Source organism: Triturus cristatus, chromosome 3_2 (genome assembly GCF_964204655.1).
Source record: "Triturus cristatus chromosome 3_2, aTriCri1.1, whole genome shotgun sequence".
Taxonomy (NCBI): Eukaryota; Metazoa; Chordata; class Amphibia; order Caudata; family Salamandridae; genus Triturus; species Triturus cristatus.
The window spans coordinates 1130657029-1130684179 of NC_140584.1; the positions used below are offsets into that span (position 1 = coordinate 1130657029).

At 50.9% G+C, this 27151-nt stretch overlaps 1 protein-coding gene across 4 annotated transcripts in view; it reads left to right on the plus strand.

The window, feature by feature from the left end:
- CLUH (CLUH binding protein of NUMT mRNA) overlaps positions 1 to 27151 on the plus strand; it is a 398416-nt gene that overhangs the window by 277319 nt on the left and 93946 nt on the right. For all 4 annotated transcript variants that reach the window (XM_085649931.1, XM_085649930.1, XM_085649928.1 and 1 more), the window contains exon 16: positions 20013 to 20257. In XM_085649931.1, the coding sequence (XP_085506057.1) occupies positions 20013 to 20257 (245 nt within the window). The remainder of the gene's footprint in view (positions 1 to 20012; positions 20258 to 27151) is intronic.

The following is a 27151-nucleotide window of genomic DNA, read 5'->3' on the forward strand; positions in this document are numbered from 1 at the left end:
ATACTTTTCTTGGATTTGATACCATCTTTAGATATTTCATGTCCCAGATATGTTACAGAACTCTTTCTCAATTGACACTTTTCACTCTTTATGGTCAGCCCATTACTTCTCATTCTTTTCAGAACCTCTTCCATTACCACATCATGATGTGCATCATCTTTTCCTACAACTAACACATCATCTTGAAAACACAAGACATCAGCCATACCGTCAAAAATGTGTTGCATTACTCTCTGAAACACCGCCGAGGCAGATGCTAGGCCGAATGGCATCCTGCAATAGCGAAATGCCCCCAGTGGTGTAACAAATGAAGTGAGATGCCTTGACTTTTCATCCAGGTTAAGTCGCGCAAGTCCACACATAAGCGGATCTTCTCCCACCCCCTGCTCCACCCCATCCTTAGGTGCGTCTACGATGGGGGCCAACCACTCAGAGGCTTCGATAGGTTCTATAATTCCTTGTGCAAGCAATTTTCTAAGCTCATCTTGCAATGGACCTCTCATCAAATAAGGCAAATTTCTCACCTTATGCACTATCGGGATTGCATTTTTCTTTAAAATAATTTTGTGTGGAAAATTCTTAAGCTTGCCCAAGTCATTAGAAAAGACATCTGGGTATTTTCCCATCAAATTCGTTGAATTGACATCATGTATTATTGTAGACATGACCGGTACATCTGCATTTGGATTGAGAATTATATTCAAAACTTTTTGGTGGCCCCAACCTAATAAGTTAGACCCTTGCTTTGTTAGGTATACCCGACCATATACTTTCTTTCCACTAAATGATATCGTCATCCACTTCAGTCCAAAAATATCAATAGTTTTCCCACCATAACCAATAGCCTTGATATCAGGCTTGATCCAGGACTCGACATCGCTTTCTTCTTTCCATACTTTAAAGTACATATCCTTTGACATCAGGGTATACAAACTTCCTGAATCAACAAGCCTATTAACACCATGCTTTATCCAAACTTATGATACAGTGAGGTTCTTCTAACACACATTTGCTTTCTTTGAAAATGTCACACTACAAGACAGCGTGATTATGATATAACTCCACAGGAACATCAAAATCATCAATACCTAGCATCAATTCTTGATCACTCTCACATGCATCATCTACTTCTTGTATTTGACCAAATCGAGTTTTTGTCCTGCAGCCCTTGGCAAGATGGCCTCTCTTACCACAAGCTCTACACAATGTGTTCCTAGCCACACATTTGAAACTGGAAGCTATATGTCCAGGGTCTCCACACCAATAGCATTTAACAACCCCTGTTGGAGCAGCATTAAATGCATGAAGATTAGTGCTAAGGTTACTAGAATTATTACCGAACTTGTTGAGAGAAGTGGAAGGTGAAGCTTTAACATGTGGTTTCACTACTTTAGTCTCATCTGTACATGACTGAATTTCGGCCCCTTTTGCGACTTGCTCTTTCTTTACCGTGGAGTTGTGTAAGACCTGGGGTCACCAAGCCCTAAGGGGGTAACGTGACTCGAGCGGCTGGGCACCCAAAGGCTTTTGTGTAAAGCAACCATACGACACACACCTCCTCTGAAGCAGGGACCGCACACAATAAGGGACGCCACAATGTAGGGTTTATGTTAACAACTCAAGTTTATCTATGCAGTTATACGTAAATACCGTTCATTATACGTAAATGCAATTCATTAGATGTCAATGCAGTTCATTAACGGTAAACGCAATTCATTAGATGTAAATGCAGTTCATTAACGGTAAATGCAATTCATTAGATGTCAATGCAGTTCATTAGCGGTAAATGCAATTCATTAGATGTCAATGCAGTTTATTAGCGGGGAAAAAAAATTCATTAGATGTCAATGCAGTTCATTAGCGATTAGCATTTGTTGCACCTATCAACCATAACAGCGCTGTAGGGAGTACCTGATACAATCTGGAACAGCGCTCTAGAACCCAGAGCTACTCGTGATAATTGCGCCGTGAATCCTGGTGATCAGAGCCTGCGGACACAGCGTTACTCGTAATAATGGAGCATTGAACTCTGTAGAGCAAAGCTTACCAACACAGCGTTACTCGTGATAATGGAGCATCGAACACTTTAGAGCAAAGCCTACCAACACAGCGTTACTCGTAATAATGGGGCATTGAACACCTTAGAGCAAAGCTTACCAGCACAGCGTTACTCGTAATAATGGAGCATTGAACACTTTAGAGCAAAGCTTACCAACACAGCGTTACTCGTAATAATGGAGCATTGAACACTTTAGAGCAAAGCTTACCAACACAGCGTTACTCGTAATAATGGAGCATTGAACACTTTAGAGCAAAGCTTACCAACACAGCGTTACTCGTAATGATGGAGCATTGAACACTTTAGAGCAAAGCCTACCAACACAGCGTTACTCGTAATAATGGAGCATAGAGCACTTTGGAGCGGAGCCTGCGAACATAGCGCTACTCGTACGAATCAAGCTTCCAGTGCTTCTGTGCAGTTCGTGGGGCACAACGCTGCTCGACAGTCTCGGAGGAGAGGGGCAATCCCTCGGCGGGGTGGCACAGTCTGGGGTGAACGGGGGAACACCCACAGAGGGGGAATCCGGGTGTCGGGGTGCGGTGCCGCTCCCGGTCTGTAGGGGGCGCACCGGGTCAGTCCCCAAGCCTCCCGGCTTACCTTGATCTCGACGTCTGGAGACGTCCAACTCCGCTCCGGACTCTGCAGTAGGTCCTTCCGCGATGGGGGCAGGCCACGACCTTACACACCTCTGCAGGCACTGCCACGGCAGCAACGGGGCCCCGGGCTTCTCCGCGGGCCACGCTGGGGTGACGAGGCACACTTCAGGCTTCCGGGCCGCAGCGTTGAGTGCGCTCTGGTCCCCGCACACCAGGGGGGGGTCAAATTAAGCGGGAGAGCTCCGCGCTCAACGGGGGTTGATGCCGGGGATCCCAGGCCAGGTCAGGGAGCGCAGGGGTCTCAGCGCTAGTACCTGGTTGATCCCCGGTCGTTCCGCAATCAGCTTTAGCTTAATGTTTCAGTGTTCAGGTTTGACATGAAGTCTCAGCATTCAGGGTCAGCATGCAGTCGTGACATGAGGTCTCAGCATTCAGTGCCAGCGTTCAGGTTCAGCATGCAGTCGTGACACGAAGTCTCAGCATTCAGGGGTGACCTGAAGTCCTGATGGCGCAGATATTTCCGGCGCCCTTGGGGGGTTCTGTTCCTGGGGGGTAGGGATTGAGTTGGCGACTAGGCCCTTCCTAGTCAGGTAGGCAGAGGGTCCCTGGGTCCTCCTACTGCTGGGCAAGATCAGTGGGCTTTACAGGATCCCTCACTCACTTAAGAGGCAGCACCTAAATCCTGTCACTCTCAGAGGCATAAGTCCCTGGCTAGGCCCTACCGCCTAAAACTCCTGCGTGGATTCTCCAGCTCTGCTCTACCCCACTGGCCAACTGACTAGACAAAGTTCCCTCCCTCTGTTAAGTATCCCTAGGTCAGGTGACCTCTATCCAAGGCGGCAAAAGTAAAAACCACACCTCCCTTCTAGAAGGTTCCAGCACATTCCAGGAGCTTCCCCATTCTACCTATGGGACAAAAAAGGCGGCCTGGTGTCGCAACATTGTTGTGGGGTCCCAGCCAGCTCCTGGCAGCTAGGGTGCTACTAATGAAGACCACTCTGCAGTGGCAGGGGCCTGTGGCAGCCATCTTGGGAGAAGGGAGCACCTGCACCTTAACACTGATTGGCAATGAAAAGGCGCCCGGAGACCTAAGTCCAACATAAAAATGAGGGTGGAAAAAATGAGGCACGATCAAAAATAGATGGGGAGACCACCCTAGGGCTGACAGGTCCAACAAGTTGCTACAACATTTCATCTCTTTTATCCACAAATCAGTATGTTCTAACCCTTTGGCAATTTGAATCGCATCCTCCAAAGTTGGATCCATTATAAGAAGCTTTTCACGTATTCTGTTATTATGTGTACACCTGACTATTTGATCATGAATAAGAGAGTCTGTCAAACCTTCGAAACAGCAGTGAAAGACCTCTAAAAGCTGCAACATAACTGGCAATACCCTCATCTATCTTTTGCGTACGGCATAAAAACATATGTCTTTCTTACACGACATTCACTTTAGTAGTAAAACGTAAATCTAACATTTGCATAGTCATTTCATATACATTGTTCGGTTGACCTTCACCCATTCCCAAAGAGAGTTCCTAAAGATTTTCGTACAGGCGCCGTCCTTCAACACCTAAATGATGAAGTAAAATGGCTTGTCTACGCACAGGACCATACTTATCTGCACCAGTCGCAAGAATATATGTTAAAAATATTTTCTATCAATTCTTCCAAAGAATAGCTGGATTACCTGGAGTGGGAAGAAAAGATGGTGGTGCAGACTTTCCCTGGTCACTCATGATAAACAAACAGTTACGATAACAGTCTCACCTGCAAGGAAGCAAAAGTTATACAAAACAAGAAACTAATATAATAAACAAAAATAAAAATTAGAAAATAACAAACCAAATTGTTGTCTTCTTATTAGTCGTCTTGTTAAAATGTTGCTTGAAGAGTTCCTCATGAAACGTTAGAAAAGAGCTGTGCCGTTATTGCCAACAAGGGAAATCCTTCTCATTGAACTGTAAAACGTTATTTGGGTATTTTAGCGTGAAAGGAACAATATCGGTATTAAGTAATTTAAATGAGCTGGTGCAGAAAGTTGTGCTGCTATTGAAAATACAGGAAATCCTTCCCAATTGTCCAAGATGGCCGCAGGGACGTGCACTTCACGTTGTTCTTTTTAGAGGAAGTTGGGCATGAGAAAGCGTCAGTGTAGACGTAAGGAAGGAGTCCGCATGAGAAATCTGAATCGGCATGGATACCGTACCATGGATACCGTACCATGGATACCGCACGAGTCTCAGTGCTGCCTAAGGATGAACGGTCAGCAACGTTCTGATACGTTGAACGTGTTTGCATTCAAGTAAAGTGGTATTCAGCCTTTAGCATTTCCCAGGATTTATGTAATGTTATTTACTTCCTCACAAACACCGATACACTCAGTATTATGTACGAGAACGGGGAGATATCTCCAAGCATTCCGGTAACAGTGTAGTAAAAATCCTCTGAATGAAACTCAGTCACACCACAGAAATCTCCCTATTGTAATTTAAATACGCCGTAAAAATCCTCCCAATCGAATTGTCACGCCGCATAAATCTCTTTGCAACTTTTTGAACCCCTTCACACACCAGAGTAGTAGGGAGAGTCAGTGTAAATCGCGGCAAACATGAAGGAAATTAGTAATAGGGTAGTATCAGTCTAGCCAATATCACGCCTGTACTCACACGGTATGTAGTAGTCAATTGGTGGAAGAGATAAGTTGCATCAAAACATCTCATCGCCGATGTAAAGATCAACCTCAGGCCAGATTAAGAGAAAAAGTTGATCTTTATTGTAGCGTAAATACAGGTAGCTCCAGCACAGCTTCACAGACTCACATAACTGAATGCACTTCGAGGCATAACATTCTAGCCTAGCAACAAGCTTGACATTCCATTATATTCAGAACAACTCCACAGCTACTAATAAGAAGCCTTCCACCTTGCATCAACAGAAGCTGCGTGATTAGTTTGTGTTTGACCCACATTTCACAGCAGGCTTGGTTTCTGTATTAAAAATAAAAGGGTTTCAAATTCGAGTTTGAGCAGTGGGGATTTGATGGGACCAAGCTATTGATTCTTTTTTAAGCATTTCCTTCTATGATCAAAGCCTAGGGATATTGATTTAAGAGTGCCCTCCACCTATGTGAGGTGATTCCTCACGGCTGGTTTTAACAGCATTATCGATTACAAACTATCTAATTTTAATTCTAAGCTATTTCCAGTAATTAATAGTACATGCACTATTAAATGAATGTAAGACATTGCTGCTTCATTCGGTCTTAACGCTGGTTTCGTTGAGCCAAAGCTGCAGAGTGACACTTAGAGATTAAAGTAAAATGTACCCTCCTACAAGCCATCTATTGAGCTGTATTGTCGTACACCTGCCAAAAAATCACTTTCAAATGAGAATTTCGGTTATTTTGTGGGTTCCGAACTGAGGCCATTATTTCTGATGGGACTTTTTATTTAGGTGTATGTGAATAAAATGATTTGTAGTAAACAAATCCCTTCTAACCCATCAGGCAAGAAAGTTTGTTTTTAAGGAAATCTTAATCGCTTGGCAGGCAGGCTGTTGCCAATATCCAGTTGTCTTTACATTGACCATATTATAATAATCCGTTTTTTACAGCAATTGCATCCCACAGTTACATCTTCTACACAGTGCTATTTATAAGAGAGGTTATTGTTGTTAGACTGAACGTTGCATAACATCCTCAGGAAGATTAAATTGGGAGCCATTTTGGACTCTTGATCATACTCTCCAAGAACTTTTAAAACTAAAACAAAATTAAATCCTCTGCTCTTGTGTATATCCAGCAATTCTTTGACATAAGGTGCTACATCTACAAACTATAGAACACTCACTACAAAACATGGCAGGATAATGTAGTAGAACTGGAAACTCTCAAATCAACTCCTGGAAATCTTACTTTAGAAAAGAGGGAGTAGGGCAGTGTGTGAAAAAAATGTTAAACCTGCATTTAAGACTGCAGACAGTAGTCTTTTACAAAGAGAGACAGTGTGAGAACAGTCAGCCTTCCACCTGGTTCAAACCATGAAAGAGAATGTGGCTGCCCAAGGCCTTGAGAGGCAGTCAGTGGCGGTGGGTCCATTGGGGCGTTGCCCCACAAGCCGCCCGCAGCTCCCTCGGCGTCTCTGAACTTAAGTAAACTCTCAGTTTACTTAAGTTCAGAGACGCCGAGGGAGAACTGACCAGCATGTCAGTCAGTATGACGTCGGACCGCCCACCCCCTTCAGAGTCTGAAGGGGGTGGGCGGTCCGACGTCATGTTGACTGACATGCGTTGTCAGACCAGGCATGCAGCAACTGAGCACAAGTGCGCATGGCTGGGGAAGGTCAGCACATTTTTCTGACCGGCCCAGTCATGCGCACTAGTGTCTTCTCAGGCTGCGCATTATGAGACCTAGGGTTCAGCAAAGGCACAAACCTCGGTCTCCTAATGGGCAGACGGGCGTACAGCAGCCCTGCCCTGCTAAGCCAATCCATCCTGGCACTGCTGGAGCAGTGTTAGGATTGCCTGAAAGGGTTTGCCAGCAGTGACGCGGCTGTTCCAGTGTAGGCGCCAACGGGACCCCGGAGCAGAGGCGGCACGGACCCAGTCCCGGTCAGGTAAGTTTATTTTATTTTATTTTAAAATGCCCCCGCACGACCCCCCCATCCCAACCCCTCCCTTCCTCCCCTCCTCCCCTCCTCCCTTCCCTTCCTCCTCCCCTCCTCCCTTCCCTCCCTCTCCTCCTCCCTTCCCTACCTCCCCTCCTCCCTTACCTACCTCCCCTCCCTCCCTTCCCCCTCCCCTCCAACACCCATCCCCTCCCCTCCCCAACCCCCATCCCTGCGAGTATTGCGAGCCATGAATGGGCCAACCTGCTAAGATCACACATTGAAAAAACGAGCAGTGTATGTATAGCCTCTGTAGAGTTCTTATCATGTACTTTAGTGAGTGAATTGAACATCAAAGAGACAGGATAAATCTTGTTAAGAACGTGTTTCTTCTAGTGTGTGATGTAACGTAATTTTATGTTTACAGCACTTCAAGTTAATTTGTGTATAACATGATTTGAGTCTGTTTAATCAGTAACACAAAGTGTATATGTTACATGTTTGTTTTATGTGTTTTGAAATCTCGGAGAGGTGAAAATCTATATGAAGGGATTCTCTTTTGAAAATAAGTGTTGATGAAAAAGAAAAATTGAAGCTCATAGTCAATAAAAAGGACTAGTGAGATAAAAGAAATATTGTGATCAATGGTGTCAGAGGCATTCTGTTGTTTATAATGCCATTATACTGATTCTGGCCTCTGAAACCCTAAATGGAATCATTCCCCTGTGTTATATGCCCAGCATAGCAAAGCGGCGGCTCCTGCGGAGTCTGCTGCCTCTGCGACGACCCTGGCGCGGCTCCGGCCATATCTGCTGTGAGCAGCGGCTGTGCTGGGCAGGGCACTGGCATCACAGAGGCAATTGCTACCGGCCTTTAGCTGATACCACGTGGGAGGCATTTGCTGTGAAGTTTGAGGAAGAGGGCCCCTGCTGCGAGGGGCCTAGCTTCACCGGGAGCCACACTTGGGGATCCAGCGTGCCTAGCACATATCACCCCTAAGGTCCCCTCCCTTACTTGCTGCCAGCTGGAGGGGAGGACCTAAGGCGTGTCCGCCACTTCCCCCCTGAATCGTACTACTCACCTAGAATATTGACTTGCCAGTTCCTGTGCAACCTCCGCCACTACTTAACGGTGGGTGTCCATAGATCCGGGGATCTGAAAGAAACACGTTAGTTAGATTCCTTACCTTAGAATATCCCGAGGCGTCAGGCTGGATCCGGAAAGATTTTTCGTCAGCAGTACCCCTGCGCGTCGTTAGGCGTCGTCTGCGGCTCCGCGTCCGTTGTTGGCATCATGATCGCCGGGATGACGTCGTCGGAGTACTTAGACGCCGCCCTCGCGCGCTGACGTCAGTTCTTTTTTCCGCGCCAGCTAGAGCTGATCCGAGAAGAGCGTACCCTTAGTAATTTTTTGACTAACTTTTTGGACATTTTGTCTATCTTTTTCGAGTCGACTTCGACTCCTTGTGCCGGTAGGGATGCCCGGGTTCGAGCCGTGTGACGTCTGTCACCGACTGATGTCGGTTACCGACCCCCACCATCGGTGTCTCTACTGTCTTGGGGCCGACCACGATGACAAGTCGTGCCCCGACTGCAAGGCCTTGACTTCGAAAGCTAGGCGGGAGCGGTCCCGCAAGCTACTCTAGATCCGGCAGTCGGCTCCGCGCTGCTCGAGGTCCCGGTCGAGGAGGAAGTCGAGGGGCCGGTCGCGAAGCCGCAGTCCTCACCCCTCGTCAGGATCCAAGTCCTCGTACTCGGGTAAGTCGAGGCATGGCAAAAAAAAGTCGAAGACGCGACATCGCTCTTCTGACTCCCCTCGCCGGTCGCGCGACTCGGCCGTGGGCTCGGGTGGCACCACTGCGGCTCTGCTGGAGCCGCAGGAGTCGCATCCGGCCCCACACCCTCCGGTCCATGGGCTTCATGCGACTCCGGGCAAGATTCGAGACTTCCTCGTGGCCATGATGACTCTCTTCCTGGTGTCAAGGCCTGCCAGCGCGCCTCAGGGCCCCACAGCCCCGACTGGGGGTCCTAGCGAGCCGGCGGCTTCGGCCCCGGGGCTGTCGTCGACTTCGGTCCCGATGCCGCAGGCCCGCGTGGGATCTAGGCCTGGATCCCGGTCGACGCCAGTTGACCTCACAACTCCTCCGCTGGTGCCGACCCCCATGGTGTCACTCCCGTTGCTGTCCTCGGACAACGCCATCCCTGGTTTTAGTCCGGGTCCCGCGTCTGAGCGGCGCCGTCTCTGGCGTTGATGGGTGAGCCTTTCGCCTATGACCCGGCTCCGTAATTTCTGCCTGATTACCAGGACACGGATGAAGGGGAGGACTGGGAGGGGTCTGAGGACCCTCTGGTACAGCAGTGCCAGTTAAGACAGGACTGGGCAGATGAGCTGGGGGAGGACAGTGATCTAGACACTTCGCCTGACACTGGTTTTATCTCTCCTCCTTCTATGGCTACGGAGGAGGGTGCTACTTATGCCAAGGCCTTGCGCCTGGAGCTCCCTGCAGCAGCCGTGAGGACTAACCTCCTCACTGAGGTGCTTCAACCGCCAGTAAGCTCTTCGGAGCCTCTGCTGCAGTTTAATGAGGCCCTCACCTACGTTCTGATGGGCACTTGGTCCTAGCTCTCCACAGTCTCTCCTGTGGATCGGAATGTGGCCCGGCGCCACCGCCCAGCTCCGGGCGACCCCTGCTTTCTGTCCGTACACCCCACCCCTGAGACTCTGATTATCCAGGCCTCCACGTCCCAAACCGCATTCCCGTCCGCACCTCCGGACCGGGAGTCCAAAAGGATGGAACAGTTTGTCAAGGAACTGTTTTCCTCACTCTTGGGTTGTGGTCCATTAATACCACATGCCTTTTGGACTGTTAAACCCACTCTCTGTGGGATACGGTGGCGGACGTGCTGCCCCAGTGTCCAGAGGAGGCCGGGACACGGCTCGCCCAGGCTCTTGCTGAGGGGCGTGATGCAGCACAGTATTCCATTAGATGTGAACTTGACACCACGGACTCGCTGGGCAGAGCGATTGCAACGACGGTGGCGATTCGTCGTTACGCCTGGCTGAGGTCCACAAACTTTTCAGGGGATGTCCAGGGCACTCTCATGGACATGCCCTTTGATGGCCGTTGCCTTTTTAGCGACAAAGCAGATAGCGCGCTGGAGCGCTTTAAGGACTCCAGGGCTGTGGCCAAGTCCTTGGGTCTGCCGGCCCAGTGCCAGCAAAGTTCTGCTTTTCGCCTCTTTCGTGGCCAAGGAAGGGGCGCCCCAGCACGTTCGTCCAGCCACAGGCCGCAGAACCAGCCTCAACGCGGTCGCGGACGTGGATTCCACCATGGTGGAGCAGGGGGACAGAGAGCCGGTCAGTCCACATCCGCTCCCACAGCATCTGCCTCAAAGCCTTCCTAGTCCGAGCTTTCAGGCCCATTCCACGCCAGTGGGAGGCAGAGTTCGCCATCACCTGCTCCACTGGCGTACCATCACTTCGGACAGGTGGTTGCTGCAAATCGTCCGAAGGGGCTACTCCCTCCTCTTCGAGGCGACCTCTCCAGCCAAGCCACCGCAGTACCACCGCATGTCGGGGGATCACTTGCAACTTCTGCAGGAGGAAGTTACGGCCCTCTTGGCCAAGGGGGCCATCCAGCGCCTTCCTGACCCAGAAGTAGGACGGGGTTGTTACTCCCACTACTTTCTGGTTTCCAAGAAGTGTAAAGGGGGCCTACGCCCTATCTTGGACCTCAGGAGCGTCAACACCTTCCTGCGGAAGGAGAAGTTCAAGATGCTGACATTAGCTCAGGTTCTCGCTGCCCTAGACCCTGGAGACTGGATGGTAGCGTTGGACTTGCAGGACGCTTATTTCCACATCCCCGTCCTGCCGGCCCACTGGTGTTACCTGCGGTTCACTGTAGGCCACGAGCTCTTTCAGTTTACCGTGCTCCCCTTCGGCCTCACCAGTGCCCCTCGGCTGTTCACAAAAGTGATGGCGGTGGTCGCAGCTCATCTGCGCAGATTAGGGGTTCCAGTCTTCCCCCTATCTCGACGACTGGTTGTTGAAGGCATGCTCGCCCCGAACAGTCGTCTCCCACCTCCAGACTACGGCTGACCTCCTGCATTCGCTGGGGTTCTCCATCAACGTGGCGAAGTCACATCTGAGTCCCTCCCAGAAGCTCCTCTTCATCGGAGCGATTCTGGACTCGGCGCAGTTTCGGGTCTATCCTCCCGAACAGCGGGTTCAGGATATTCAGGCTCTGATTCCGATCTTTCAGCCTTTATCCCGCGTTTCAGTCAGGATGGTCCTACTGCTGCTGGATCTGATGGCCTCCTGCTAGTACATCACGCCAGATGGCGGATGTGGGCTCTGCAGTCGGACCTGTAGTTCCAGTGGGCTCAACATCAGGGCAACGTGTCCGACCACGTCCTGATCTCAGAGGGCACTGCAAGACAGTTGCAGTGGTGGCTCACGGACAAATTGGGTCAGTGGCAGATCCCCTCTCCCTACCCCAACCAGAGCACGTAGTGGTGGCGGATGCGTCCCTCCTGGGATGGGGGGGGGGGCACATGGGAGCGGCGGAGATCAAAGGCCTCTGGTCTCCGGCGAAGTCCCGGCTCCATATCAACCTATTGGAGCTGCGGGCGATCCGGCTTGCACTGAAGGCATTCCTTCCCTCTGTCCGGGGAAGTGTAGTGCAGGTGTTCACGGACAACACCACCGCCATGTGGTATTGCAACAAACAGGGCGGGGTGGGGTCGTGGACCCTTTGTCAGGAGGCTCTGCGCCTCTGGACATGGCTGGAACATCAGGGCATCACCCTGGTGGTTCAACACCTGGCGCGGGCTCTCTGAACGCCAGGGCGGACGAACTCAGCCGTCAGTGCATGATGGATCACGAGTGGCGTCTGAGCTCGGACATGGCGCAAGGCCTCTTTCGGCAGTGGGGAGAGCCTTGGTTAGATCTATTCGCCACAGAAGAGAACGCGCAATGTCATCAGTTCTGCGCGTTGGAATTTCCAAGGCGGCACTTGCTCGGAGACGCTTTGCAACGCGAGTGGAGTTGCGGTCTGTTATACGCCTTTCCACCTATACCACTTCTGCCCAGAGTGCTGAAGAAGATCAGGTGCTACCGGGCCCAAGTCATCCTTGTGGCTCCGGATTGGGCACGAAGATACTGGTATCCCGAGCTACTCAGTCTGTCAATCGATCCCCCGATTCGACTGCCTCTTCAGGAGGACCTTCTGTCGCAGCAGCAGGGGACGGTCCTCCACTCAAACCTGTCCAGCCTCCACCTCCATGCGTGGAGATTGAGCGGCGTCAGTTGATGCCATTTGACTTGCCTCCTGAAGTCTGTGATGTCATTCTGGCAGCCAGGCGTCCCTCCACTAAAACGGTATACGCCTGCAGGTGGAACAAATTTGAGGCACGGTGCACAGCAAAGGCTGTGGATCCCCTTTCCGCCCCTCTTTCTGAGGTTCTCCTCTTTCCCTGGCCCAGCAGGGCTCTGCTCTGGGCACCATCAAGGGATATCTTTCAGCTGTTTCAGCCTTCTTGAGGCTTCCTGATCAGTCTTCTCTTTTCAAGTCCCCTGTTGTCAATAGATTCTTGAAAGGCATTACTCACATGTTTCCTCCTGTTCCCTTTGTAAAGCCTCAGTGGGACTTGAATCTGGTGTTAACTTATCTGATGTGCGCTTCCTTTGAGCCACTTCATAACTGTCCTCTTCGTCTTCTAACTCAAGACTGCTTTCCTGGTTGCCATCACCTCTGCCAGAAGAGTGAGTGAGCTCCAGGATTTTTCTTCTAAACCTCCTTTCCTCTCTGTCCATCATGACAAGGTTGTTCTGAGGACTCGCCCTTCTTTTCTTCCCAAGGTGGTTACTGCCTTTCACATCTGGCAGTCCATTACCTTACCCACCTTCTTTCCGCATCCCTCGAAAGAGGAAGAGAGGCTCCACCGTCTGGACCCAAAACGTGCGCTCTCCTTTTATGTGGATCGCACAAAACAGTTCCGGGTGGACGACCAACTCTTCGTTGGCTACGTGGGCGCTAACAAGGGGCGGGCAGTGCACAAGCGAACCATCTCTCGGTGGGTCGTTTTGTGCATTAAGGTCTGTTATTCCTTGGCTAAGAAGGATCCTCCTGTGGGGCTGAGGGCCCATTCCACTCGGGCCACAGCGTCTACTACTGCCTTGGGACGGGGAGTCCCTCTGCAGGACATTTGTCAGTCAGCTACGTGGGCCTCGCTGCACACGTTTTGCCAAGCATTACTGCCTGGACAGCCAAGTCCGGAGAGACGGCTTCTTTGGCCGTTCCGTTCTCCAGGACTTCCTGTTGTGATCTTGGTTCGCAGACCCACCACCGGGGTTGGTATTGCTGGTGTATCTATTCTAAGGTAAGAAATCTACGGGGTTGGTATTGCTGGGGTATCTATTCTAAGGTAAGAAATCTAACTAACGTGTTTCTTTCAGATGCACAAGTTACTTACCTTCAGTAATGATATATCTGTAAGAAACATTAGTTAGATTCCTTACCGCCCCACCCATCCTCCCCGTTCTGCGAACCGATATCTAGGGTTAAGGTCATCCCTTTCAGGGCCCTAGTTTCATGGCACCAGTGTCGGTTTCTTGCGTGGCTCTGCGTTCCTGGCGCGGAAAGCTATGTACAGAACTGACGTCAGCGCAAGAGGGCAGCGTCTTAAGTACTCCGACGTCATCCCGACGACGGATGCGGAGACGCAGACAACGCCTACCGACGCGCAGGGGTACTGCTGACGAAAAATCTTTCCGGATCCAGCCTGACGCCTGGGGATATTCTAAGGTAAGGAATCTAACTAACTAATGTTTCTTACAGATATATTGTTACCGAAGGTAAGTAACTTGTGCATTACAGCACCAATCCATGAAAGGCAACAAGATCGACACCCATGAGGGGACACTACAGAGGAATGGTTGATATAGCCAGTTATGGGGACAGGAAGAATAACGCATGAGAACTCCTCCCCATGCCCCCAAAGAACCGACGCCCCAGCCTGGCAGATATGGGCACTACCTGGAGCAGACCTGTGACCACCAATGCACATTACTAGGTGAGAACCCGGAACCTAGCTGAGAGAACGGAAGACGACCAACTAGAGATCTGCCCTATATCACCGAGTGGTGCACACCCAGGCCCCGACTTTTGGAAATAATGGTAAATCTACCAGGTGAAAAGAGCTAGATCAAGAGGAGCAGGGTATGGCTGTAGAGAAAACTGCGACTGCCCCAGCGACGCGAAGATCTACGAGTGATCCAACTTGGCAGGATATACTGCAAGCTATCACTTCCTCCAGAGAAGCTTTAGAATTCAAAATTGACGCCCTCGGCACGGTCCTTACCTTGCTTAAGGATGATCATAAGAAAGTTACCACCAACGAACGAACGCCGGCAGAGCTCACCCCAATCATGACCATGATACAGACGAGGCTCAGAGTTATGGAATTCAAAGTACAGATTGTAGAGAATAGAGCAGAAGATGCTGAAAATCGGTCATGCCGAAATAATATCCGGGTCGTGGGCATGCCCGAAAAAATCAAACGGGTCAATGTAGTACAATATATGGAACAATGGTTGAGGGAGATTGTGGCCCCCGAGGTCCTCTCGGCTTTCTTTGCCCTAGAAAGGGCCCACCAGGTCCCAGCCAGACTTCCTCTGCCGGGCACTCCCCCACCACCAATAATAGCGCGACTTCTGCACTTTATGGATTGGGATTATATCTTGGCTCAGGCGCATAGGAAATAAGAGCTGAGAGCTAACAGTGCGCATCTTTCCCGAATGTTTTTTTTTTTTTCCAGGGAGGTCCAGAAAAGAAGAGCATCCTATCATGAGGTAAAACAGAAGCTGCAACAGCTCGAACTTCAATATTCCATTCTCTTCCCAGCAAGCCTGTGAGTGGTAACTCCTGATGGAGCTGCAAGAAGCATCGGATTGGCTAGAAGCTCGGAATGAACCGAAACCGGATGTGGAAGGAGGAGAAAGGCAGCAGCAACGCCAAAAGAGCATAAGAAATCTAATACAACGAAGCTCAGCTGCGCCGCCACGAGCGGAGGCCTGCCTGGGACGCCAAGGGCGATAGAAGTGATAGCACAGCTAAGTGGCGGTCAGGCAGATGGAGAGGCGTCGGAGCAGGGTTCCCTTCCCCGGGACTCTGATTCAGACCCAGAATCAAATGCTTCTGAAAGTTCAAGCCTGGAGATGTCCAAAGTCACACCAGGCACAGCGGACGACATCATATAGGACGTTGGATATCCGGTCAGAGATTAATGAAGAACTGTGACCATGACTGAAACTAAATAGCTCGCCCACAGGAGGTAACGACGTGTCTTGAGCACCCGCCCTGAACAGTGTCCCAGACTTATGAATAATCGAACTGGATGAAGGCCTGGCTTCTGAAAGACTGTACGGAACACCCTATATGCTGAAGAACATTGTGGGATTTCTTCCATGAACTGTATTGCACATAAATATGGTTTGGGCGAGTAGCATGTTGTTGCTTGTCCTGGGGCGTGGGAGTTGAGGTAGTTTGTTCTTGTTTTTGGGAATGCGGTATAGCGAGTCACACAGCAACATACATGAACTTAGTTTGTCCGCTTTTATAAGGGCAGGCAAGCCTACACACCAGGGGCGGGGAGGCTTTTTCCTGTTACCTAACAAGCACATGATTAGTAATGAGGGTTATAAATGTCTGACATGGAAAGGCAGAGGTATGCATACCATGGTGAAATGATACATGGTCTTCTCCTACCTATAGAGAAGAGGGCGCAGTTTGTGCTATTGCAGGAGACACACCTCACTGATAAAGAAGGGAAGGCTCTGAGGAAGCGATGAAGGGATCAGGCGTATTTCACCACATACTCTGCATATGCCAGAGGAGAACTTGTGGATCCCCTTCCAAATCATAGATACTATAATAGACACCGAGGGCAAATATATAGCTAGAGGGTAAGGAGATCATCCTGAAAAATATATACGCCCGAAAACTGACCAAAACATATTCTTTGCAAACACTATCGCAATGCCTAGCCCCGCTACTAACAGAAACAACATTATTTGGGGGGGTACTGTAATTGCATTGCTGACACCCGATTAGACCGCTCGCACCCCCCCATGGGGCTCCCAGACTACCCGCACGGCCAAAATGTTTACTAATTGGCAACTGCAGTGGGGGCTGGTAAACTCCTGGAGACGCCTAAACACACAGAGCCGAGATTACTCCTTTTTTTTCGGGCCTCGACGAGGTCTATGTTACACTAGATCTGTTCCTCTCCTCACGGAATGTGCATGCTTTGGTCAACACGATTGAATATCTGCCCGCACTATCTCTGAGCACAACCCAGTGTTCCTGCAGCTACGATGGGGGCATTCTAGACTTTTAATTCTGACATGGAAACTTAGACCACAGAGGCATTGGAGGACCAGCTCTTCCCGGAAACATTTAGATCCAAAATTACTCACTATATTGCTGATAATGCCGGTACGGCGCCAACCCCCCAAATCAAATGAGACCCCTTTAAAGATGTGGTACGGGGTTACTCTATTGTGGAATCCAAAGGGGTTAGACAAACCCTACTGACTGACATGGAAAAGGCAGAGGGGTGCCTACGGAATGTAGAGCTAAGATGACCGGGTCACCCTGAGGTACAGCTGGAAGTGGAGAGGCTTTGCTGTTTCAACTATAAGAACTACATAGACAAAACGCACGCCAAAAGAGATAGGTTGGGATCTTTGCTGGCATGGCTGGCTAACCCAGCTAAAAGAGGCTCCACCATTCTAGAGTTAGAAACTGAGAACGGCAGCAGAGTTTATATGCAGGAAGGGATTAATGAGATATTTGTGGGGTACTATTCAACCGTATACACTAGCATGTCCTCTGCTGGACCACAGGAAGTATGAGCGTATCTAGCGGATCACAGAGGATGATGCAGATACACTGGGAGGAGACATAACGATGCAGGAACTAGCTGCTGCTATTAAGCATATGGCGGGCAATAAAACCCCGGGCACTGAGGGGCTTCCAGTGGAGTTTTATGCCACATATTCTGCTGAATTAATCCCTCACCTTGCGATATTGTATGAGGCGGCTGGCGAGACGGACTTTCTCCCAGTCATTGCAAGAGAGTATGTTATAATCCCCATACTGAAGCCTAATAAAGAGGCACACAAGACTGCCTAGCGCCCGTTATCAATGTTGAACATTGATAACAAAATTCTGAGCTGAATCCTTGCCACTCGACTATTGCCCTTTATGACCATGCTGGTACATGAGGACCAAGCTGGGTTTATCCTGACTCGTAGCACAGTTGGCAAAAATCAGACGCCTGCTTACCGTCCTTAAGGCAAACTGGGAGAACCAGGAGGCGGCAATGATTTTCGCTTTTGACATAGAAAAAGCATTTGACAACCTAGATAGGACATATTTGTACGAAGTTATGGTGAACATGGGGCAAGGTTTACAAGATGGACAAGACTATTATACACTGACCCTACAGCCAGGGTGCGCACGGAAAGGACCATCTCGCAGGGGTGGCCAGTAGAAAGAGGGCACCAGGCAGCCGTGTTCCCTCTCCCCCCCTCCCCCCCCCCCCCCCCCTACTATTCGCCCAAGCAATGGAGCCCCTTGCGCTGGCAGCCAGAACAGGACGAGCATATCGAGCAAATATGCCATCATATAGCACTCTATGCGGATGATCTGTTGTCGTTTTTAGCTGGGGGAAATGAGGATTTGACTGCAGCCAGACCCTACTGGAGAGATTTGAGGCAATCCCAGGGCTAAACGGGAGTTGGCAAAAGTCCCATCTCTTCCCAGTGACGCAGACGGGGCGCCCCCCCCGGGGGACCTCGCAAGCTTGCGATGAGAGCCCAGCTCTCTGCCATACCTGGGAGTTCACATTTATCATACTTGGACGGATCTTTGAGGGCAACATAGGGAGGGCAAGACAGGGCCTGAGGGCATCTATAGACTGCTGGTGGACCTTGCGGCTCTCGGTAGCTGCCAGGGTTGTGCTACTCAAAATGATGGCGCTTCCCCGCTTGTTGCTTGTGCTGTAAAGAGATAATGATCCCCTACCGTTCAAGGAGTTCCGCACTGAGTTTGGGTTACCATTGGGGCATTTCCTGTTGCATAGGGCCCTCACAACAGCAATACGGAAACATTGGAAGATGGGCTCTACAGAACCCCCATCCCAACAAACCTGTTACTACATAGCCTTATCTGTGGGTACCATTAAAGCGGTTTCCTGCCTCTATAAAGCACTTCATACGGATGGGTTGGGCCCACTGGAGGCGTTGTGCCTCCAGTGGAAAGAGGACCTGGGTTACCCCGATACCAACAAATGATTGGGACAACATACTAACGGGGATACCTAAGGTATCCAGAAATGCACGTTTTAGACTGATAAATGATGTCCTTCATAGGGCCTACTTGACCCATGAACGCATAAGCAGGTACTTTCAGGTGGTGCGAGCAGCTTGTCCCCGTTGCGGGGAAGTGCAAGCGCATGTTTTTCACATGTTATGGACATGTGTGCACCTACGGGTATACTGGGAGGGAGTAACATGTATAATGGAAGAAGTCATTGACCAGGAGATCCCTTGCTCCCCAGCTTATTGTCTACTAGGGTGGTTCCCCCACACCGCCAAAAACAGTCACTAGCAAATTCCAGGATTTGGGTTTGGTACTAGCGAAACGTGAAATAAACAGGAACTAGAAATCAGCGAGGGGACCGAAAGTAACTACCTGGAAGACAAAACTCCGAAAATGGGCAGAAAGTGAGGGAAGAATTCTGATGAGAGAGGCTTAGAGAGGGCTGCGACACATTGATGTAGCCAGAGCTTGGGAGGCCCTACTACATTAACTAACACATCTGGATCAGGAGACTCAGGAAGCGGAAGGGAGAATGAATAGAGCATGACCTCACTCCTTGGACACGGAAATAAGAATGAGACTACCTCTGTAGCTACTACACAGTCTAAATCCCTATAGACTAAGTAGTAACCCAATAATATTTAACCTTCTACACTGCACGCTAGTAGGGGCATGCATATAGGCCTACACGTTATGTATACGCATGTCATCGTTGCTGTGGAGAACTTGCGGGGTGGGAGGGGAGGGAAGTTTGATGTTATAGACTTAATGAACAGCTTAGATAATATTCACAGTGAATAATTCTACAGAAATTACGTCAGCAGACTCGCTCTGCGCTGTTGAGATGGAATGATAGTAGTGTAAATGCTTAATAAAATATGGCTATAGAAAAATATATAGAAGGGGATTGTAAGTATTCAAACACTACTATGGTATGAGCCCTGGCATAATCAGAGAGGCTATATCAGAGCTCTTATATAATGAGATTGCGGCCATAATTTGTTGCTGCATTACATGGCACCAAAGGGACAAGTGGATTTTGTTACAGGACAAATAGATTTATCAAGCAACCTGCCCCATGGACAAGTAGATATGTTTTTAAATTCCACACCCCTGTGCGTTACTGCACATTTCATAGAGTATACATGTTCAGCATGGTCCCCTGAAAGCCTGCAAACTCAGTCTCTTCTTTCTAGGATAATTCTGACTGACATTGGCTCACTGTTCAGCAAAATCTGTAGCATATGTACAAGTTGCCTTGTTTTGTGCCTGCTAAACTGCTATTTGCTATTGATCTTGGCCTCTTACTTGTGATAACCACAAATGATATGATACTCAGGGCTTTTATGTCTCTGCAGGGTGTAGAGCTGTCTGGACTGTCTGCTGCTATCAGCCATTTCCTGAACTGTTTCCTCAGTGCCTTCCCTAATCCCATCGCCCACCTTCCCGCCGATGAGCTAGTCTCCCGAAAGAAGAACAAGAGGAAGAAGAACAAGAATCTAGGCAGTGCTGATAACACAACATGGGCCAGCACCACCCCACCGGACCTGTGGAAGAATATCTGCACCGAGGCAAAGAGCTACTTTGACTTTGATCTTGAATGGTAATCTCATTTTTTGGCATGCTTAAGTGGCCAATTTATAAATCATTTTTCTTTTTCATATGCCTCAAAAGCAGTCCTTGAAGTCTGTCATATGTAGTAGGTACTGTGGGGACTCCCACACAAAAGGGTTTGTTTTAAATGAAAATCTGAGTAGAAAAAAGCAAACATTTAAGGTCCTATCTATACAAACATGAAGAATAAAGAGGTGTGGTGGGAGATCATTCACACACAATGTACCTGCTTTATGGAACAAATCTTTTTATTGATTTAGTTGGTAGCTATCTCAACACTTGTACACAGCCAATCGCCTACAACCACAGGGGCCGGCGGCTAAAAGACAATGCATAGAGTGTGTATATAGACCCACAGCTTTAATGCCGACATCCCGGAGGCTGGCAGCGCTCAAAATCCAGCTGAAGGTATAAGGAACAGCATAAACCGGCAAGGGGGCAGTGCAGGTACAGAAACGAGAACCCACCAAAAAAGGAGCAAAAAACCCCACCCTCCCATCCACCCCCCAGAAAAAAAGGGAAAACAAAGGGGGACGTGTACCAAGGTCTTCAAGAGTTGTATAGCGACCCGATCCACCCACCCAGCCTGACTCCGGTCCTCCCTCCAGCCCAGGTGGGGAACACCTTATCCCGGAGCTGGAGGTATTAGATGTAGAACTTGCAGCAGGTCTTTCGGTAGTAACGTTATGAAAGGAGCCCAAAGTTCTGCATATTTCTCGCTCTTCTGATCTTGATCCTGCAAGTCGTTCCATGGCAAGGGTCATCCAGAGCCTATGGAGCCAAGCCGTGTAATCCGGAACAGTGGTAGTACCCCAGTGAACCAATATCGCTTGCCACGCTGCGAGCAATGCTAACACCATCTGCCTGCCTCGCAGTGACCGCAATGGGAAAGTGAGTGGGTTCGAGAGTCCCAGCAGGGTGTATGCCGGGAAGCGAGGAATCTCACTGTCAATTGCTGTGTCGATATCATTGAACACTTGCTCCCAAAATCTCTCTAGCCTCGGGAAGTGCCAGAGCAGATGGGCATGGGAGCCCGTCAGGCCGCAACCCCGCCAACACTCCTCAGTGTGATTCTTATCCCATTGGTGTATCTGAGCGGGCGTAAGATGCCAATAGGATGCGACTTTGAACGCGGATTCAGTCTCAGCAGTGTTGTATGCCGTGTGGTGGGCTCTATAATGGATGTTGTCCCAATCCTTGTCCGTAAGGGCCCGTCCCAGTTCCTTCCGTCCACCGAAGTTGACCTTGTGAGCGCTTCCCTGTCTTGTGCGGGGCAAGGAGGACATAAAGTTCCTCTATGAGATGCTTGTCCTCTTTCTTATTCGCTACCACTTCTCAAAAGGGGTGAGCTTAGGAGAGACATGTGGTAGATAGGCCCCAGAGGTAGCCCATTGCCGGAGCTGTGGGTAATAGAACTCGTCAGTTCGGGAAAGGTCAAGGTCTTGGCGAACCCAATTAAAGAGAATAATCCCATCGAGGTCGAATAAGTGGCCCAAGCGCTCACAGCCTGCTTCCCTCAATCGCTGGGCAACCCCAGACTTACATCAAGGGGGGAAATCCGGGTTGTCGACCATCGGCGTCATCGGGGAGGGGAAGGTTGTGAGGTCTTTCGAGAGCGCTACCGCGTCCCATACTTTCATTGTTGCCACCGTGACTGGGGAGGAGTAAAGACCCCACAAGCGCGATCGGCGAGGGAGCCAGATTTCATGCCAGACATTTGCAGTGGCTACTGCCTGGTCCATGAAGGTCCAGTGCTTCTCGGAGTGGGCGGTCCCACTCCAGCACATATCGAAGGTGCGCGGCCTGTAAATATCTGTGGGCTAACGGCAGGTTTACCCCCCGTCACTTTTGGGACGCGACATTTGTGCCGCAGAAAGGTATGCCGCCTTATTGCCCCAGATGAATTTGTTCATGGCCAGCCGCAGAGCTCGTAGGGCTTGAGGTGGCGCTACCAAAGGCAGGGTCTGGACCAGGTAGAGTATTCGCGGCAGGACCGTCATTTTTACCGCGGCGATGCGCCCGAACCAAGACAAATTGAGCTTAGTCCAGCTCTTTCCGAGTCTGGGTCACCAGTGTTGAGTAGTTCAGCTCCATTGTACGTGGGAGCGAGGGGGTCAGGAGGATGCCCAAATAAGGGAAATGGTCACTAGACCAATGCAGAGGAAGGGTCTCCCGGAGGGCCTTCCACCTGCGTTTGTGGTAAGGACAAGTTGAGCACCAGAGAGTCATCCAAAGACCTCGAGTTTTTCAACCAACGTGGGGAGGGAAGCTAGAGGATGCGCGAGGGAAAGGATGACATCATACGCATTGAGGCTTATTTTGTGAGTGTCGCCTCCAAACCGGAGAACCTGGATGCCCAGGTGGTCACGAATTTTCTGCGCGAGGGGTTCCATGTAAAGGGCGAAAAAAAGGGTAGAGAGTGGACACCCTTGTCTTGTGCCCCTGGCTATCTCAAAAGGGGACGAGGACACTCCATTGACTCTAACAAAGGCCCGGGGGGCGTGGTAAATACACTGCACCCATTGTACAAAGCGGGTGCCAAAGCCCTGCAAGAGGTCCAAGAGATATTTCCAGCATACTCTGTCAAACTCCTTTTCGGCGTCGACGGAGAAGAGCACGGCACCTATCTGGGAGTGATAACCTCTGTCCAGGAGGTGCATAAGACGTTTGGTATTGTCGTCACCCTGGCGGGTGGGAACGAATCCCGCCTGATCTGGATCGATTAGGCCCGCCATTAGGGGGGTCAACCGAGATACTAGGATGCCCGTGAAGAGCTTCGCATCGATGTCGAGCAGCATGATCGGGCGGTAGGAGCTATAGAGCCATGGGTCTTTATTAGGCTTAAGAATTACGGAAATTGCTGCCATAGAATCCGTAACCACCCCACTGTCTAGAAAAGAGTTGAACAGCCGGGTTAAGAGGGGAGCTAATTTGTGACCGAATGTTTTATAAAACAGGGCAGGGTAGCCGTCGGGGCCCGGGGATTTGTCGAGTTTCAGCCGAGAGATAGTTGAGATAACCTCCTCCATCCGAATTGGCTCTTCAGGGGTTCTGCCTGTGCTTTGGAGAGGCGGGTAAAGTTACTAGACTCCAGGCACTCTTGTGCGTCAGGGGGACCAATCGTATCTGCGCTATAGATAGATTGGTAGAATTGTTGAAATTCCTCTACGATCTGGGAGTCCTGGTGGATCTCCTCGCCTGTAGACCGTTTTAAGGAGGGGATGGTCCCTGCCACCGCCCTGGTGCGCAATCTGTGCCAACATCCTCCCACATCTATCACTACCCAAATAAAACTTATGGCAGAGACGAAGCAAAGCATATTCCGCCCGGTCTAGGTCTATACGTTTAAGAAGCATCCGCTTCTTTTCCAATGATCGCCAAACCCTCTGGGCCCGGTGCATTTATGTATCGCTTCCAGTTCTGCCACTCCCTTTTCCAGGTGCCGGGTGTAAGCGGAGGAGGTGGCTATAAATTCCCCGCGGATCACCGCTTTGAGAGTTTCCCAAATGGTGGCTAAAGAGGTCTCGCCAGTGTCATTGTGTTGGAGGTAGTCCAAGAGCTTGGCACGTACACTCTTTACAGTGCTAGGGGAATATAAGAGACCTATGCGCAGCCGCCATCCAGCAGGGACGCGTCCAACCCCTTCTGGTCTTATGAAAATAGAGATATGTGCATGGTCAGAGAGGGAGCGTGTGGCTATAGAGGCGTCGCTGATCCTGGGGAGAAGCGCAGTAGAGACCAAGTACATGTCTAGACTTCCATAGGATTTGTGAGCCGAAGAGTGATGGGTGTAATCCCGCATGTCCGAGTGCTTAAGGCGCCAGACATCATGAAGGCCGCTATCAGCCAACCATTGCTTACCCTCCGGAGAGAGGGCACCCACCTGTGTGTAGCGCTGACCCGACCGGTCACAATCATTTTCCATGACCAGGTTCAGGTCCCCACCCACCACTAGAGTCCGGGGAGGCCAGGCCTTCTGCGACATGCCTGCGTAAAAAGGGCTCTTGATGTGCGTTAGGTGTGTAGATATTAAGCAAAGTGAGAAGCGTGGACCCCCATTGAATTAGGAGAGCTAGAACCCTGCCCTTGGACTCATAAAAAGTGGATAGAATTTTGCCCCCAGAAGGATGGCCACCCCATTCGTTTTCGCTGATTCGGAAGACCAGTATTGACAAGGGAATCGCCGCGGACGCAAGCAAGTGGGTCTCCTGAAGCAGACAGATAACTCCCTCGGAGTGCTCCACTAAGGAAAGGATCGCAGAGCGCTTTGCAGGGTGATTCAAGGCCCCGGGTGGGGGTTAACATGCGGGGCGCAGCCATAGAATGGAAGGAGAAAAGCACAAGTCTTGAGCTGGAGTGAGTGTGGGTCGATGGGAAGGAGATGGAAGTGCAGTGCCTGGTACGGGAAACCCCTAAAAGGAACACCAACAATTACAAATAATAAAACATCCCTCAGTAACTCAACCCCAAAAAGGAACAATAGACATAAGTCTGTCAGTAAAGACCAAATGGGGTCGTGACTTTGGCAGTAAGTCGTAGAACAAAGAGTCTGGAAAAGCCAAGAACTATGGAGGGGCATTCCGCTAATCTGGGAAAGGTGACAGTCCCAAGTGCCCCCCGGCTTCACTCTGTGTCGCCCAGCCCCTTGGGATTGATTGAGATGTTCAAGGGGAACTCAGACGATCATGAGGCTGAGAGAGGAGATCACAGCCTTCCGTTCCTTCGCCATTTCCTCTGGGTCTGGTTTCACAGAAGCTGACTGTTTACCAACAGTTTGTCATCTTGGGAGTCTTCGTGTGGCCCAGTCGCTAGGGCCCTCCTTCTGCTCTGTAGTCATAGTGTTGTCCAACTCCAGCAGATCAAGAGCCTCAGCAGGTATGTCGGGCGGGGTGGGCCTTCTCTCTCCTGGACAGGCCCACACGATGTACTCGGTCCATCTGCACCTCCCGAGGGCTGTCGTCTCCCAACACCTGCCAAAAGAGGGCCAGGACGTAGGATCTGAGGTCATCCCCCTCCGCTCGCCAGGGCACCGCGCGGATGCGGATGTTGTTCCTCCGTGCGTGGTTCTCGAGATCCTCCGCTTGGGCCTGCAAGTCCTGGTTTTGATCCCACAGCCGGAGTACTTCCTGCTGTAGCTGGTGAAGGTCATCTTCCCGGCTCAATTAGTGTTCCTCGAGGACCGCAACCCTATCGCCTACTTCGTCTATATCCTGCCAGACATCTTTGAGATCAGCAGAGAGTTGGCCCTTCAGGTCTAGGATGTCCTCCTTGATGGCGGGGAATAGGTCCATCTTGAAGGCTTTCGTAGCCGGGCTGTCAGTCCCTTCCAGGTGTTCTGAGTGACCCGAGTCCCGGCGTTTGCTGCGTCAGGCCCACTGGACTGTTTAAGCAGCAAGTCCTTGAGGGACTTCTCCCTCTTCGCTCAGGCCCATCCCATGGCGTTGTGCTGTGCCAGAGAAGGTAGCTATCGGAGGACCGTGATTACATAGCCCAGTATCCCCACCAGGCCCAATGATGCGACAGCTCCGCTGTACTGGCCGGAGCTCGGGTTGGTGCCCGGCCAATGTGCGTCTGTGGTACGCAGCGAGGATGTGCCCAGGCCTGCAAGTCCTCCCTGACTGGGTCCCGCGCTTCCCAGATGGCCCTCCTCTCTTCAGAGACCTCGGAGTCCGTGCGCCAGCATGGAGAGGCCTAGGTCCGCCCGTGTGGTCAGGCAAATGAGGGGCTCGGTGTAATCCCATGCCAAGGAGCGAAGCGCGGCCGTTCGCAGGGCACACTAGTGGCTCGTGGCACCCATCTCCAGCAAAGCTCGGCTAAGCTCTCCCACCAGCAAAGATAGCAGGCCCTCAGACTTTGCACCCTGTCAGCAGCGGGGGGAAATTGCGATGGTCAGCTGTGCCTCCTCCCAAAGTCAATGCCAGGCCAGCAAAGCAGCCGATGCGAGGCCGGCCCCCCGCCCTGGTCAGGATCGCTAATGGCGGGCAGGCCCCTACTCACCGGTGCCCCAGATGTCCGATGTGGTGCTCCCCAGAAGGTCCACAACAGCGTTGGGCGCTGTCTTCTGCGCCAGGACAGACAGGCCACTGGTCCGGTAGCTCTCCTGGGCCCCGTGGAGAGGTGCTCCCAGGCCTAGAGGCCCTCAGAGCGCGGGCCCATCCATGGTAGTAGAAGAGACAAAATGGCGGGCAATCAGTAGGCCTCCAGCAGGGTAGTCCCAGTATCCCCGCGCTTCCCCGGAGGCACTCTAGCTGCAGGTCGTTGCAATCCTTGTGGATAGTAATCAGTTTGTGCGCTGGTTCAAGGCCTCTTCCGCTTATCACTATTGCGGTCTGTGTGGGAGTGCAGCCGCGTCCGCTGCCGTGCTCGCCCCAGCGGCTCTGCGGCCTGGCCAGCACTGACGCAGGGAGTGCCGAGGTGGCCGCCAGCAACCTCCGCACCGGAACTTGAGGAAGCGCAATCAAATGCCGGTCCCCGTGTGCATAAGTGGGGGCCGGGGATGGGGAAAAACCAAGGGTCTGAAGCGGCAGCAGCTCCGTAACACGCAGCACTGGCCCACCACCAGTAGTCATGTAATGGCCGGCCTCTTTCTTCCCACTGTGGCAGCCGATCTCTGTGTAAGGGTCAGCGACTTAGCTGCTGTTGTTTGGTTGTAGTTCGTCAGTGGCACAGCTAATGCGGCTAGATCGGAGTCCCAGAGTCGCCCTCCTCAGCGCCTTTACGGTCCGAGCTCCACCACCAGGGTCGCCGCGGCCTCTCCGCTAGCAAACAAGATGGCGGGCGCTATCTCCGGGCCACTCCAGTACGCCGCTGCATACCTCGCCCAGCGTCTTCTCCGGTCATTGCCAGGTAGGAGCGATATGTAGCTGATGCCGCACCTCCTGCA